Raw genomic sequence first — 16,254 nt, 5'->3', positions numbered from 1 at the left:
CATTGTTTGTATCGAACCAGTATGTTTCAGAAACTGGTTCATTTCACTCTCTCACACGTCGCACGACCACCAGTTCTTATCTGGGTAAATGCACAGTCCACTTTTTTCTGTTTTTTTTAAATTATGTGTTATTCACCAGCAACAGCATTATCTTCTCCAGGCGGATCCCCACCAAGAGTTCAAGGGCCCCGGGTGGCCACAATACACTTCTGAGGGCTTGTGAGATTATTATTATTAGCGGAGATGAAAATGACAAGAAAACAAGAAACACATTTGGGATAAATCTATGAGCTTTCTCTAGAGCTTCCTAAACTACCATCTAGTGTATTCTGGATAGAAAAGCCCCATAGAAAATGCTAGTAAGTTAACCTTGAGTTTTGATATTTATAATAAGGTCAGGAATGAGTGTCCAAGCTCAGAGTTATTTGTAATGTTTTATCTTTTTCTTCGCTTGTGAATTATTGGATACGTTTTCATCTTTAGTCTCCTGAAAGTATTCAAATATAACGTTCTGAAGCCCCGCTGAACAGCATCCCAGGATGCAAATGGGCATTGTGGAGTAAAGTTGTACTCACAGATGTTCACTTTTTGTCTTGCAGGCAGTTCTGCCTCGGAGGGCCGACCCCGCTGAGTTGAAAGCCATTTTTGGAAAAGGTAGGACTTTACCGTGGCATTTATTTTTTGTTTGTTTCGTTTCTAAAGCTCAGCGTGCATCCTTGTGTCTGCATCTGTTTTTCTCTTTACAGTATGCCGGCGTCAAGAAGAATGGCGAGCGCTTCATGTCACCACAGGACTTTGTGAGCCATTTCCTCCACGCACACACAGACATCCAGCTCTCGGACGAGGCTGCTGGCTGGAGTGGTGGATCAGAAGAAAGACGGGTTGGTGTTCGGATGTTTCTTTTTCAATATTCGGTGATCTGATGTTTCACACATGTTAAGATGTTAGTACACTGTGAATTTGGAAACATAATTAATGAGGTAACCCTTGCATCTTATTTATGGAATAACTACCATTATATGTGCAAGGATGGATGGGTCATACATACTGTACTGTGATAGTTAGACAACATGTAGAGCCATGTATTCTTTTCTAAAATAATGAAAATAGAGGATCGACAACTGAGTGTCTCATGAGGCTTGTACTGTTTGAAAATATCTCTGGTAAAAGCTGCTGATATGACTGTGAAATTGCTATGCTGAGTCTCGGCTTAAGCCACAAATGTATGTCTTCTCATTAATATCAAGCCAACTGCTAAGTACTAAGCTTATGAAAGACTCTTATCAAAGCTATCAGTACATGTATAATTCATGTCTTTGATGTCGTGCGACTACCTTTCTAGTGGTATTTTGCATTTTAGAAACAAACCTATGACTGCATCCTTTGGTTTCACCCCCTAAAAAGCAGAACAATCACAGAAGGATGTTCATACTTGAATTATATGGCAAAGAGACATCAAACCACCAAAGGCCCCTTTCAGGTGTTTCCTTCTTTGTAGATACACCCCCAATTTCACACTTACTCCTCCCCCCATCCCCATCACCCCTGTTTTTTTACATTAATATGTATGTATTTAATGATACATAATGATGGGTAATAAAATGTAAGGGTAAGTCAAAAAAGACTTTTTTTAAAAAATACATTGCCATGGTAACCACCTGGGCTTCTACAAAGAGCAAAGTGCACATGGCTGTGTAGCTTCATGTTATTACATCTGCTTTAAGGTGTGTGTGTGTGAGTGTGTAGATCTGTGTGTGTGTGTGTGTGTGTGTGCGTGCGTGCGTGCGTGCAGAAAACGGTGAGATGGAGTAGAGGGGGTTTAGGAATTGGAAAAAGAGAAAGCAAGCCCCCCCCCCCTACACACACACACACACACATGCACACATAAAAAGCACACACATGCACTGTAATTGCCCATGCTATTCAGGAGCACTCCGTTGCATTGTGCGGCTTTGGAGCAGGATAAATGGTGGCCGTGGCATCAGGGTAAATCTATTAGGAACCCATGGCCCAGGCTTTGTATCTAAACCTCATTTTGGTTTTGTGGAGGGAAATGGAAATGATATGGGGGTAAAACAAGAAAAAGTCTGTTTAGACCTAGTTTTAGATGCGATTCATTTTTTTTTACAGTTGACTTTGTAAAGGCCTCATGATGTTCATATTTTGTGATGTGTCATTTTCCACCTGAACTTTGATAGATTAATGATTTGACGAGACACAGAGTCTGGATGATTATTCTGCAAACCTGTGTCTCCTGAACACAAAGCAAATGGAGAGAACAAAGTAGAGACGTGGCAACAGCCGCGCCATAGTGGTAGCTAGAAACAGAAAAGCATTGTTTTTCAAGCGCTCATCTGTGAAAACCTTATGAAAAGAACAGGGAGGAAGACAAAACAAACCACTTTAGCGACTGTATTTTCATCCAGCTCGCCCCGATCTAATGCAAATATACTTGTGAACAATACGTTTCGCTCGGTACACGAGCGAAGTGGATTTGAAGCTCGTGTGTCTGATGCTGTTTTTGCCAGATAGGACTCCATTTCAACAAGATGAGTCAGGGGTAATAGATCTAGCAGGGGGTCGGATGGCAGCCAGCATGCTCGCTTACTTTTCTGTGCGTATATCTGTGTGAGAGAAATCTGACTTCGATGCCGGTGTGTATGTGAGTGGTTTGTGGTGTATGTGTTGAGATGTAAACAGTGAAAATAAATGTGTCTCCCTTTCTGCAACTGTGTAAATCAGGAGATAAAGTGACAGTCGTAACAATCTGTTGTGTGGAAATCACTTTTCTCCCTCTTTTTCTCGCCGCTCCCAGTGAGACAGAGAGACAGACAGATGGAGAGGAGGGAGACTTTGGAGGGTGGAAGAGATGTCTCAATTTCCACAAATCAAATGTTTTGTGTATGTGCGCGCTGACATACAGAGCTACAGGATGGTTTGAAGATTTTCCTCTTTCACTCGACTTATTTATTTCCTCCCTATTCACTTTTGACTTTTTCCTGCATTCCTCCGCTCTCATGACTTTCTTTACACCCTCTCGCATACCATAATGCACTCTGAGCTTCCTCCATTTCAGTTGGGCTGCTTCCGATGCCCTACCTTTCTGCTTCTCTCATCCTTCTTCCTTCTGATATGTTGATAGAAGCATCTGTTCAAGTGTGAAAAAACATCACTTCAGTTTAAACCTCTAGGAGGTTTTAAAAAAAAAAACTTTGTTAAGGGAGAGTGATGGGAAAATAGCAGTCTGCCAGCTGCTGTGGGTATGCTGGACTTGTACTGGTGGATGTCCACCGAACAGATACTCGCAGCTAGCATTCATCTTGGTGTGTATGTGAGTGTGTGTGTGTGTGTGTGTTTTTGGGGTGCGTCTGTGTGTGTCTTTTCGGTGTGCAACCACGCTCTCGGTGGGTGGAAGGCTGTCAGTAACAATGCCACGATGCCTGGCACAGGGATTATTGAAGCCCCTTTAGGCCCCTCTCTCCCACTACTATCAACGAAGGAAAGCTGTCTTTCTATCAGCCAGGCCTAAACAACAACATGCATTTATATTACTTGTAAACAATGTTTCCAGGCCTGGTTTTCAGTTCAGAGGAGTGCATTTAGATGCCTGCTGAGAGGAGTCAGAGATAAAAGCCAGGTGGCAAAGATAAGATTAAAAACTAAAAAGATATATGGAATATAGGGTGCAGTTTTTATTCCAGACAGACGTAGCGAAGACAGTTTAAATTGCATTGTATTGGCATCCTAACAAAAACATCATTCAGCTGTCATCTGCCGAGGCACATGCTAGAATTAAGTCTTTGTTTATGTCTTGTGTGTTACATTTCTGGTTTGATACATGTCACGGATATGTCAGCGACGGCTTTACGATTTAACAAAATCCAGCGCAGAAAAGCAAGTACACAGTACACTGGAGAGATGCCATATGACAGTATCCTAGTAGCCGGGTCCCCTGAAGTTCATCCCAGGCATGGATGGGCTGGCCCTGGACACATGCCATAACAGTTGATGGTTGGGAGATGCTGTTGGTTGATTTGATTATTGAGTGTCTCGTTGGGGTCGGGTCTGCAGAGCAAAAACGATGGCTTCCCCCTCTCATGGTAATCATTTTGCAGCCGTCATGGCGCTGCTAATCAACCATCATAAGCTCCGTCCTCGGCCACAGAGCTGTGTGTAAATGCTCACGAGCACGTGGAATGTTTTTTCTCTTGTGTGTTATGGAGATGCCCCCTGGATCTTGTCTGGACTCCCTGGTCTAAACCATGGTCCAATCCCTTCATGATCAGCAGTCCTCTCAGTTACACTAATATGCTGATTATCTACGTCTGGGAAAACGCAGACGGGAAGACCAGCGTGCATGTAAATTGATTTGTGTGAAAACAAAGAAATATGCCTTTTCCCCTCAGTTCTGTCTGGGAACACTTTACCACTATTGCTCTGCGAGTCCTCGCACTATAGCCGGGATACCTGCTCAGACTCCTTTATGACCTCTCTGAGCTATAATGTCTGTGTGCACATCTGTCACAAGACTGATCATTATGGGAGCCTTTGAGAATATTCCAGCAGCGTAAGCGGCAAAGGTATTAGCTTTGTTTTAGCTTTGTTTTGTCGCAGCTGTGTGCTTTTGTGCCAACCTCCACCTACTTGCCATCAGCAGGCCCCCGCTCTTAAGCACTACCTGCTTAGTTAATATAACCTTTAGTCGTGCCTTTAAGGCGACAGCTGATCAGCTCATCTGCTACTGAGGAGAACTGTATGCTCACTTTTTTCTCTCTTAGTTTCTCTCTTTCTCTATCCAGCAAAGCTTTATCCCTGATGAACCACACCTCCCACCCCATGCAGGACACCCTGACCGCTCTGCACAGCTCCTTCAGCTCCTTCAGCTCCTTCAGCCAGCGGCTGATTCATCCCCGGTGTCTGAGGGAGACGTACCGGAAGTCCTTCCTTCCCGCTGCTGTCAGGCTGCACAACAAACTGAGCTTGCAGTCGGACACTAAAACACCAAAGCACTGGGTCACTTATCATTTTTTCCTTTGGACACTTTAATTTGTTGACTATTTCCGCAATGTAAATACATTTAATTCTTACCTTGTAATTACTTTTATTCTGTCTGTATGTTTAATATTGCTATTGTATTTTCTTACAGTTTTTTTGAAACTTTTGTATTTCTATTTCTATTACTGCTCACTACTGTGCACCTGCTCCTGTAATCCTGCAATTTCTCCACTGAGGGACTAATAAAGGATTATCTTATCTGATCACACGTGTCTACTATTTTTGGTATAGGTATTGAAGCCATAATACCAGCATTTATTGAAATAAAGTGTTGATCTGAGCTGTTTATTTTTGACTGTTTTGGTCTTTACATAAATATCTTTGCAGATGAATTTGTTTCTTTTTTTTTTACCTTGATCAGGTTTCTCTGTCAGTCGAGGTGTTATTCTGATCAACAATATGTTGTCTGTGCACAGCTCATTCAATTTGGACAGAAAGAAAGCTATTTTTCATTTTTCTCCTGGACATTTTTGTTTCAGCACATGAGCGCATGCAGATCTAAAATACGCAGATTCCAAACAAACATCTAAATTTCATCAGTTCACCATAATTAATAAAAAATGTAATCATTGCACCCCCCTCCTTCTCTGTACTCCCCCCTTGGAAATTGAAACAGGTTTAATAGAAGGGTGCACCGGGACCGCTCAATAGCACTGACCCCTCCTGTAATTATCGGAGCCATTGTGATATTCATAATGGTCTTGTGGCAACACTGAACAGGGCCGAAATAAAGGCGAGACTGCGTGGTCCAGTTCCCCACAGCAGGACTCTCCCATGGGAGCTCTTAGTGGGTTCACACAATACAAATGACAAATTTCCCCTTGGGGATTAATAAAGTATATATCTATCTATGTATCTAGTTGTGTATGTTTATTTAGTTTGTGTTAATGATGCATGTGGGCATTTGTGTTTACTATTGAGAGCCAGGCGATGAGATAGTATTTTTTAGAACACTGACACACTTGGAAGCAGAGGCAGTGGTATTTAGTGGTAATAAGACAACTGATCTGTTGTGTTTACTTTCAACTCATAGCTTTTATGTATCTCAGTGTTGACGCAGACAAATTTGTTTCCCATAAGAAAAAAAGAAAGTCCAGCTTAGCTGTTCCACTTGACATTTACTCTAAATCGCATATCTATTGAATGGAATTGTGTTTCCTCAAGTGGCTACCAACTCCCTCCTCTCCTGTCTCCTTGTTTAAAATGGCCCAATAAAATGTAAAACTTCATATTCTCTCTCTCTCTTTCTCTCTCTCTCTCTCTCTCTCTACCAGCTGCCAGCTCAGACTGGGAACACACACTGAGCCTTTTCAACTGTTTTATTTTCTTGCTGTCAGGCTCAATGAGTTTATGACATTACATATGGAATAACAGACTACTGGATAAAAGGCCTCTTGAGCGGTGCGCAGCACAGACTGATCGCTTGTCTAAGTGTGCTGCTTCGCCATGGTGTAGCTATAATTACAATGGAGTTTGTAGTTTAATGCAGTGTTACATTAGCTTGTTTTTTGTATTTAATATTTAATTTTATTCGTGCAACATTAGTTCTTCTTGACTACATGAACATGAAAGACTCTGTCTCACATGTGCTACTGATTAAGTATTTATAGAGGGCACTTGGAACATGAATACCACATTAATAAATCAACTCATATGTCTTGCAGTCTGTCAGTCCGACCATCTTCTTTCTCTTCTGCCCTTCTCTCAGGTTGATCTCCTTTCAGGAGTTTGTCGCGTCGAGTCGGTGCTGTGCGCCCCAGACTCCCTCTTCATGGTGGCCTTTCTGCTGTTTGATAAAGCAGGCAGTGGCATGACCAGCTTTAGTAAGTCACTCTGCCTCTGATTTAGATATCTGGTCAGATGAAATATGAATGAATATTACTGTTGTCATGTTTGCAGAGAGAGGGAGTCTTACTGAACAATTAGCATGCATGTGCTAGGTGCTGTTATGTGCTCTACAAGAGGCATGGAATTATGTATTGATAGTTGAGGAGTTTAAACCACAGAAACTCATAAAGAAACACAAAGTTACAGAATGAAATTTCCTGTTCATTTTCAAATATTGGTATTATGGTTTTCATTATGTCTTTCCTCCCATATTCTGGGAGAACTCGTTTCTCTTATATGCTTATACAGGCTTTTTCCTTTTTCCTTATTTAATCTCTCTTCCAAAATCAAGATTATATTTCATCCTACATTCTGTCTGGAGGACCAGGGACATAATGCGGAAATAATGCATATTCTTTTCTTTATGCAAAGAAAGTTGAGACGATGTGTCTGTCTGTTTTTGAGGTCTATGTATTTTACTTATAATGTTGTATGTATTTTAAAAAATCTATTTAATGTTTTCTGCTATCTGGACATTGAGTCTGAAAAATATAAAATTAATAGAAAAAAATAGAATTGATTTAAAAAGATTATTAACTTCTACTTCTACTTAGTGAGCCAATCCTGACAGAGCGGAGAGCACGCTCCTCATAAATTCACCTCTGAAAAAGTTTTTACACAAACTCCTCGTTAATTTATCTGAGGGTCTGCCCTCCACTCATCAATTCTGTTATGGTTGCATCCACAAACCAAAAAATTCTGCACGTGGTACGGTACCTCGTCTGTAGAGAAGATAAGGTTATAGGTTTGGAGGTGGAGAGAGCTGGTGGCAACTAAAGGATGGAGATGGAGGAGGGGGTGGGTAGCTCTATGTGCATGATTGGCACCATCACTCTGATGCCTGGAAGCTCCGAGGTGAAAAGGGAAGACATTTGTACTCGTTGCTTATTTCACATTTGCCTAATTGATTTAAACAAGTCTAATGCCAGCCTTCTGTAGGTGTGCGAGGTGTCAGCACATTAGGCTTGATTTGAAATGCAGTGCACACATCTCGCTAGCAAACAGGGAAGAGTAAGTGAATTTCATTTTAATTGTCGCTGTCGACAGGGTGCAAGATCATTGCGGGTGATTATATATGCACATATGTAAATTTTCATATTTAAAAGGATCAATTAGAGTGACGTTGTCTTGGTGGCAATTAAAAGGTCTGCTGTTTTCCTGCGTCTCCAAAAGGTTAATGAATATCCCAAAGCCTGTGAGTTATGAGACTCACACACAAGTGGAAAATTGCATGAAAAACACACCACACATCATGGCACGCACAAACACTGACTACAGTGTCTGCCACTCGCATCGCTTTACCTTTTTACCAAAAGCAAATAACTTGTGACCTAGATTATGCACTGGTTGCTTTATTATAATTCTCCCTTTCTCTCAGATTAAAGAGAACTCTGTTTTATTACCTATTAAAAACATTAATAGCTCAGGCTATTAATCGCATTAAAGGCCCGTTTGTTACCCCATGTAATAAATGTCTGTACTCTGATTTCTTTTTATTTCATTTTACATGAAACCATTTTTATTTGATAATAACCTGAGTACTTTCTGTGCACAGTGCTTTGATTTCTTGGCACTTCAAAAAAATAAATGCATAATTTGGTGGAATGTTGAGTTCATAAAAATTGCAACATAACATGGCATATTAAATGCAGTTGTGCGTCAGCCAGAAAGACAAAAAACTAAAGAGGACTGAGTGTTGACAGGTCTATAAAAGCTGATAATATAAACGGCGGGTTCTGGAGCAGCCTCTCCTTTAAAGAGTTAAAGGCTGTATATTTATTGCCTCATTACAGTGTAAAAAAACAATGCACAAGCTGTCTTCCCTCAGAAGGTAAGGCTGAGCGGAAGTAAATGTCACCTTTCTCTTTCTCTCTTTTTTTCCCTCCCTGTCTGTCTATATACAAAAATTGTTTCTTTCCTCCTTTCCTTTCTCCACTCGTTCAGCGCGGCTTGTTTAGTAATAAGAAACAGGTCGCTCTATTGGTTTGTTTTCGTTTCTTTAGTAAGGCTGTAATTTAGGACTCATGTTCAGTGTCTCTCCACTCCGCTGGCTGCAGAGGCTTAGAGGGTTCAGGCAGAGGAATATAAGTGAGAAGAAAAGGCTTTCCTCCTGAATACAGAGCCTGCACAGCTCAAACCAGCTCTGCCATGTGTCATTCAAGACTGATTTAGAGTTTAGGGACTTAAGTCTCAATCAGAGCAGAATTGTGTTCTGGAGATTGACGTTGACGTTTTGTCACAAACAGTCACTGACATTTTTTTCCTCAAAATCAAATAATGACTAATGTTAACCGCTAGATAGGAAACACATGCTGTTTGTTAGGACCTGACTCACGGGCCTTTGTAACGACAGATTTGAGCTCTTTATTAGAGCAAAGTAAAAGAGGAAGAAGTATTTTTATCATTGTTTGTTATGAAAACATGAACATACAGAAAGGAGAACATTGAAAGGATTGTAATGGAGGTGAAGGCCTTATTGATGGTTAATGTATAGTTGTTGCCTTAAAAGTGGGGCGTAATCGGTAAAACCTAAACAGAACTGTAATTCTCTAATTGTAAAGCATACGAGGGAAAACTTGTGTTGTTTTAGCCTCTTTTTGCTTGCTGATTTTTGTTTAAATTATCCATCTACATACATCAACATAGCATATCTGATTGTAAGACTTTGAACTTCGTACATTACTGTACTTGATTACAATGTTGAGGTAATTGTGCTTGAGTGCTTTCATTTTATGTTCAGTCATACGGTTGAAATGAGCTCCAGCTTTACCAGCTACAACATTAAAATGCTATTTACACATTAATGCACAAGTCAAAATAATGTTGCTGATATAGTTTCAGTACTGTTATTTTAATGCAAGACTTGTACTTGTCGTACAGTATTGCGAGTGACATATCTGAATGCCTCCCCTAATTGTGGTCCACTACGGCATGGAGTTGTTGCATCTTGTGATTAGGCTGTCAAATGAAAAATTCAATCACTCTGTTGTTATTGAAGAAGCAATCTTGTCTCTTTTTGTGAGTGTCTGCTCTGCAGAGGATGTGCAGCAGGTCTTCAGCCAGACCACCATCCACCAGCACATCCCCTTTAACTGGGACTGTGAGTTCATACGGCTGCACTTCGGCTCAGGGAGGGACAAGCGGTAGGATTCATGTTGACCGCCCGCCCCGCCCCGCCCGTCTCCTTCCCCCACTCTGCTCACATGAAATCACTTTCTTTGGGTCTTTATTTTTCTTCCTCTTTGTGCTTTTCATGTCCGTGGCCCTTTTTTTGTGTCAGTCTGTCTAACTAACTCTGTCTTACTCCCATTATCCGGTGAACATCAATGATAGTCAATAAATCCATATCGACCGCGTTACCGTATATGCCTGCACACACTGCCTTAACCTCACGTATTGTTTACAAGCTGTTCCTACGATCCTGTCATCTAAATGTAATGTCATACTTATCTAAGCTCGGCCACGCCAATGTGTGCACATGCGGACGCATACAGGTTTTCCCGATCCCTCTCCAACACAGCCCTCCATATTGACCAGATTAGTCATTAATGAAACACTGAGCTTATATATTTGGGACATTTTTGGTCATTTGTTTTCCATTAGCTGACGTATAACTAGCTTTACTCCCCTCCACCTTTTCTGAAGCAGGTAGAGGTTCTACCTCCATAAATAGTATAGCTGGAATATTCCTAGTGTATTTGTGGTGTGTGAGCCATTTTCCAATATGATGTCTAGACTTAAATCAGACCTGAGCAGGGCGAGTTGGTGGTGGGGGTGGGAGAGAGGGCCCGAGCGGTGCCAAGTTTGCATCCACACTCACCATGTATCTGAATGAGCTTTTTATATTACACTTAACTTAGACCAGATGGCTTACACGCAGTGGGCAGCAGCGCATGGATATTGAGACATTGTTATATGTGCTTGCGTCCTTGTGTGGGTGTGTGTGTGTGTGAACATTCACTATGTGTGTCTGTACATTTGTGTTGTTCTGTGTGTGCATGTTTATCTTACTTATCTGCTTCACCCTATGTGTGAGCAGTGGCATGAAAGCGTTGTGTATCTGTGTTTATGTCGGTGTTTGTGTGCTTGTTTGTGTGCGTGTGTGTGTGTGTGTGTGTGTGTGTATGCGTAGTATGTGGCACTGTGGCCGGGAGATGCTGTACTTTGCATTGACAGCGTGCCCAGTCCTCTCCGAGTCAGTCCCCCAGTGGTTTCCAGCTCCTCACAGCAGCACACTCATTGCTCACTATGAGTACAATGTACTTTTCCTGCAAATGCTATTTGATCAATTAAATTAAATTCAGTAAATTTTATATAGCCCAATAACACAAATTATGAATTTGCCTCAGTGGGCTTTACAATCTGTACACATATAGGCTACAGATTGTCCCAGGACCTTACATTGGATAAGGGAAAACTCCCAAAAAATAGAAAAAACACGGGAGAAAAAAGGGAAGAACCCTTCAGGAGAGCAACAGAGGAAGATCCGTCTCCCCGGATGAACAGAACAATAGATGTCATGTGTACAGAATGAACAGCATTACAGAGTTATATCAACACATTCAATGAATATGACAGATCATTTCTCATTGCTTGTGATTCATACCAGAAGAAAGTTAATTTCAGGTTGTTGCAGGGATTTTTAAATTCAAATCTAATTAAAGTGTTAGAAATATTGTCCTGCATTTCATCTTTTTTCACTTGGTCTCAAAAAATTCTTGAACATTTTTTTTAAATATGATAAACTATCAATTATTATTAATTTGAGAGGTCTAGTGCTTCCTCAGCTTCTACGTAAGTGTGTCACATTAATAAGACACATTGATTCCACTGTGTTGGTGTATTAGGTACTTCAGTTACAGGGCTTGGGTGCAGGTAACATGTGTTATCACCGACTCCAGTGACTGATGACAGGGTACAACAACATTTCCTGAACCAGAATTTAATCGTGTGAAATTACTACATTCTTTGTGATTGTGATTCCACGACTGCCCAACGCGACTTCTGTTTCGTAAATGTCAGTCGTAAACAATGAATTTGTGCAGCTCTAAAAGTGTTGGGAGAGTTGGGAAAATCACACAATCTCTCTCACACACACACACACACACACACACACACACCTAAACCATATTCTGAAAATGTTACAGTTATTTAATTATTTAGAATTCTCTACCACCCGGCTTTCCCCCTAAGAATGTTCCCATCCTTTATTTCCTCCCCTTCCTGCCATACATGCGTGTGTGTTTATTGTGTTTTTCTGCCATTGTAACCACGCCACTGCCAGATGCTCACAAGATGGGATTATCGGGGAAAACGTTTGCGCCGCATATTTCTCACAAGGGCTCTCTCTGGCCAATTACTGTCTTGATGGAAGCCAGAGATTCTCACCAATTACATGCATTTTTCACGTCTCACGCGTGGACGCTGGCCAAGGCTCAGCCCGCACTGTCGGGGCGGTGTCGTCTCTGACGATGGCATTACGGATGTCCAGAGAAGTGGCACATACTAGCCCATATTATAGATCCTGGCAAGTAAAGGGCTTGATTTACATGGAGAGACACCACATATGCCACTTCTTTCCTCAGCACTCAACACACATTTTTTTGTGTGTGGCATTGTTCCGATTTTAAAAGTCCCAATTATGTTTGACTTCAAAAAGCAGCGGACAGCTCTTAACATCTCTATAGAGGGCTGACTGGCACTTGTAAATGGGCATTTGTGCTTAAGCTTCTCCTTGTGTAGTTTTAGCCCTGTGCTGATAAGAAGCAGCTATTGGAAAAGAGAGATACAATCCTGCTGCACTCATTTCTTTTGTTTAAGTTTTGATGAGAGGAGGGTTAAGAAAGGAGCCATTGAAAACAAACAGAGGTGGGATGTCATGTGTTTTTATTTTTCATCCAAGGACAATTAAAGCAACTGCAAATGCCTCACTTGTGTTGGCTGACTCCCTCCTTCCTCTCCCAAATAAAAAACATGTCCCTGAAACACACAAATACAGTTGCAACTAGAATGGGCACTCGGTAGAGCGCATACCTTCGCATATCACAAGATTGGGCATTGAATTATGAACATTTTGGCATTAGTTGCATGCCAATTGGACACAAATGTACCGTGCTCTGGTAAGAAAAAGAGTTTGACCTTTCCATGACCATGACCTTGACCTTTGACCCGATTGATCCCAAAATCTAATCAAATGGTCCCCGGATAATAACCAATCATCCCACCAAATTTCATGCGATTCAAGAACATGTTGACCTGTTCATGACCTTTGACATTGACCTTTGACCCGATCGATCCCAAAATGTAATCAACTGGTCCCCGGATAATAAACAATCATCCCACCAAATTTCATGCGATTCGGTTCAATACTTTTTGAGTTCTGCGAATAACACGCATACAAATAAAAAAATAAAAATAATAATAAAATAAAATAAAATACACGGCGATCAAAACATAACCTTCCGCATTTTCAATGCGAAGGTAACAAGTTTCGTTTTTAAGAGGCTGAGAATATGAGCTGCTCCATCCCCTGGACCACAGTTGTGTTGTTGCTCTGTGTGGTTGGTGTGTGGTCTTCAGAGTTCCAACTGGTCCAGAGAAACAGGATCACATTTTTTGTGTGGTTATTTACAGACGAACACAAACTGCAAAATGCTCTTCCTTATATTTGCATATGCACACAGTCATGCATGCAACACATTAAGCTTTTCACTTTCCTTTTCAGTTTATTCTACACCAAAGTGCTTTGACCTACTCACAACTGACCGTAGAAGTGAGTCATGACACTCTGGATGCCGACACCAACATATCTCACCTTATTTACCTTGGGAGTGTTTACATGTGTCAATCTCTCCTCGTTTCATTGCCTTCCACTCACTTATACGCTCCCCGGAGCCCCTGCGGCGCTCAGAGGTGATACTGACACATATGCTGCTACATTTGCTGGTTTTGCCAATCTGAGTCTTTTGTTACAACGTCTATTCTCACTCCCCTTCGGTCTCCACTCAGCTTTGTGTTAATGTCACTCTTCCCCAGTCGTTTCTCTTGGGTGCTGCAAACGTAGAGTTCGATCAGTTAAGATGTCAGTGGAATATCAGTCAAACTCAACACAACAATAAGTCAAGGCCTCATAGTGTTGTGGTATTACCACTTTCTTGAGTTTCATTTATAATAATAACAGCTGAATCAGTCAATTGAATAATGCCATGCATGTTCAAGAGTCCCGCTTCAGCACTTTTTGTCCGATGTTTGGCTTGAAAAAGGATGTCCATTCTTCGTGGACATATTATTAATTGAACTTATTGTATTAAAACAACTTGCTGCAACAAATGTGATAACAAATAAAATAATTATTGATGAATCTGCATTTGCACTTCAATTTGAACTATTTTTTATTCTTTATTCGTATTCCTATTTGATATCATCATTTTTTTAAAGACATTTGTGAGATTGTGTTCCATGAATTTGCGATTTAAGTAAAATAGCTAAATGGGAGAATAATGAATAGACTTGCATTTAATGCATGTAGAGCTGCTACTAATGATTATTTTAATTTTCAGTTAATCCACTGATTATTTTTTCAATTTATTGATTAATCGCTTGGTCTATAAATAACGAGAAATTAGTGGAAAATTCCCATTATAATGGACACACTCATACTGTATATGCATATTGATTATTAGTCAGTGTCCTATTGCAGAACCAAAATACAGGCACAACATCTTGAAAAAGGGGATGTAAAAATAAATTTTCTTTCAGCTCTTCATATTTCTATAAAATTGAAAAATACAGAACAGCTCTTAAAAACTCTTATATAGATGCTTCAGTTTAACAAATGAATGTGTACTTTGAAGAAAATAAGCTTGAATTGGTCATTCAGTTTGTTGGTAATATGTCTCAATATGTCAGAAACCTCATGAATAGGAGTAGAAGAATAAGACCGTAATTCATTTTGTACCCAAAGACCATGATACACTGCAATCACTGTGGGTTACTATTGTTCTGATATCCCTGTCTTTTGCTTTAAGCGAGTTTATTGTTGTAAGATAGAGGAAGTGACGCTGGCGGTGGTTTGTTTCCCGCCTCTCCGTAGACTTGTGGTTGCAGGTATACCGATAATGGCTGCTAATTGCAAAGGCCTTTGGGACGTGTCCCCACCACCACCGGCTGTTGTCCCTGTGGACCTCTGTGTGTACGTGTATATGTGTGTGTGTGTGTGTGTGTGTGTGTGTGTGTGTGTGTCTGTGTGTGCGTGTATGTGTGTGTACGTGTGCGCAAGAGACAAAGTGAGCAGTGAGATGATTAGCCGTCTTGCCTGCGTGTGCACACGTGTGTGTGTGTGTGTGTGTGTGTGTGTGTGTGTGTGTGTGTGTGTGTGTGTGTGTTTAATGGGGATTTTGGGAGGGTGTGAAAAGCTCACACCTCACAGTAGGCAAGCCGCTGTTGGGAGAGAAGCTGAGCGTGAAAGCTGGCCAAACGCGGACTCCCCTGTAACTGAGAGGGGGACATGGCGCCAGGGGGCCCATCAAAGCAAACGCTGTGTTTTTATGCATATGTGTTTATACGACTGAGTTTATGTGGATTTTAATTTATGAAGACAACTTAAAAAGGTGTATGACCCGCATATGTGTCCAATAATAGGCATTTACTGTATGATCTAATGCCTAACCCCCACCCGCCCCCCTTCCACAGGAGATGCAGCTGGAACATGCGCGGCGGGCTTTCATCCAGCGGGACCGAGCCACAGCGGCTCCATCTCGGGCCTGGACTTCAGGGACATCATGGTCACCATCCGGCCGCCCATGCTCACATCCTTCGTGGAGGAATGCCTCGTGGCGGTGGGTTTTTGTTTGGCTCTGCGGTTCCCTTCCATTTGTTTCAGCCAAAGTCGGCCAAAAATAGTGAGATCGCTCACTGCTGAAATGATGTTGTCTTTATTCAGCAGCACCTCGAAGTCATGGAATATTACATTTGGTAATCGCAAGACTGGGATCATTTCACATCATAGCTGTTATTTTTCTCAATCATGATACATCTATTGTCATGATGTGTTAGGGATGGTGTGCTAAAAAACATGATTTATTTTTGTTACAAACGTAATTTGATGCACACACACACGTTGGAATGTCAGAAACAAACACAATGTTAACGAGTGCTTGTACATATGATTACTTTATACGCAATGTTTGCCACTGATTCGGTTGCCGATGCCAGCTAGGAAGGCGGGCAACCTAACATTACTCTATTCTCCATAAAAGGGTTAAAAGCAAGACTGTTTTCTTCCATCTCACTTCCTCTTTTCTTGTCTCTTCT

At 41.2% G+C, this 16,254-nt stretch overlaps 1 protein-coding gene across 1 annotated transcript in view; it reads left to right on the top strand.

Annotated features, from left to right (window-relative positions):
* Positions 1-353: 353 nt before the first annotated feature.
* Positions 354-16,254, top strand: part of LOC130198093 (electrogenic aspartate/glutamate antiporter SLC25A13, mitochondrial) — a 44,507-nt gene continuing 28,606 nt past the window's right edge. The window contains 10 exon segments of the mRNA XM_056421169.1: positions 354-359; positions 747-814; positions 816-881; positions 6,764-6,789; positions 6,792-6,878; positions 9,980-10,085; positions 13,684-13,708; positions 14,174-14,188; positions 15,637-15,682; positions 15,685-15,779. Of these exon segments, the coding sequence (XP_056277144.1) occupies positions 354-359; positions 747-814; positions 816-881; positions 6,764-6,789; positions 6,792-6,878; positions 9,980-10,085; positions 13,684-13,708; positions 14,174-14,188; positions 15,637-15,682; positions 15,685-15,779 (540 nt within the window).

Source organism: Pseudoliparis swirei, chromosome 1 (genome assembly GCF_029220125.1).
Source record: "Pseudoliparis swirei isolate HS2019 ecotype Mariana Trench chromosome 1, NWPU_hadal_v1, whole genome shotgun sequence".
Classification (NCBI taxonomy): Eukaryota; Metazoa; Chordata; class Actinopteri; order Perciformes; family Liparidae; genus Pseudoliparis; species Pseudoliparis swirei.
The sequence above is the reverse complement of the archived record's forward strand: the minus strand, read 5'-3'. Positions and strand labels throughout refer to the sequence as shown.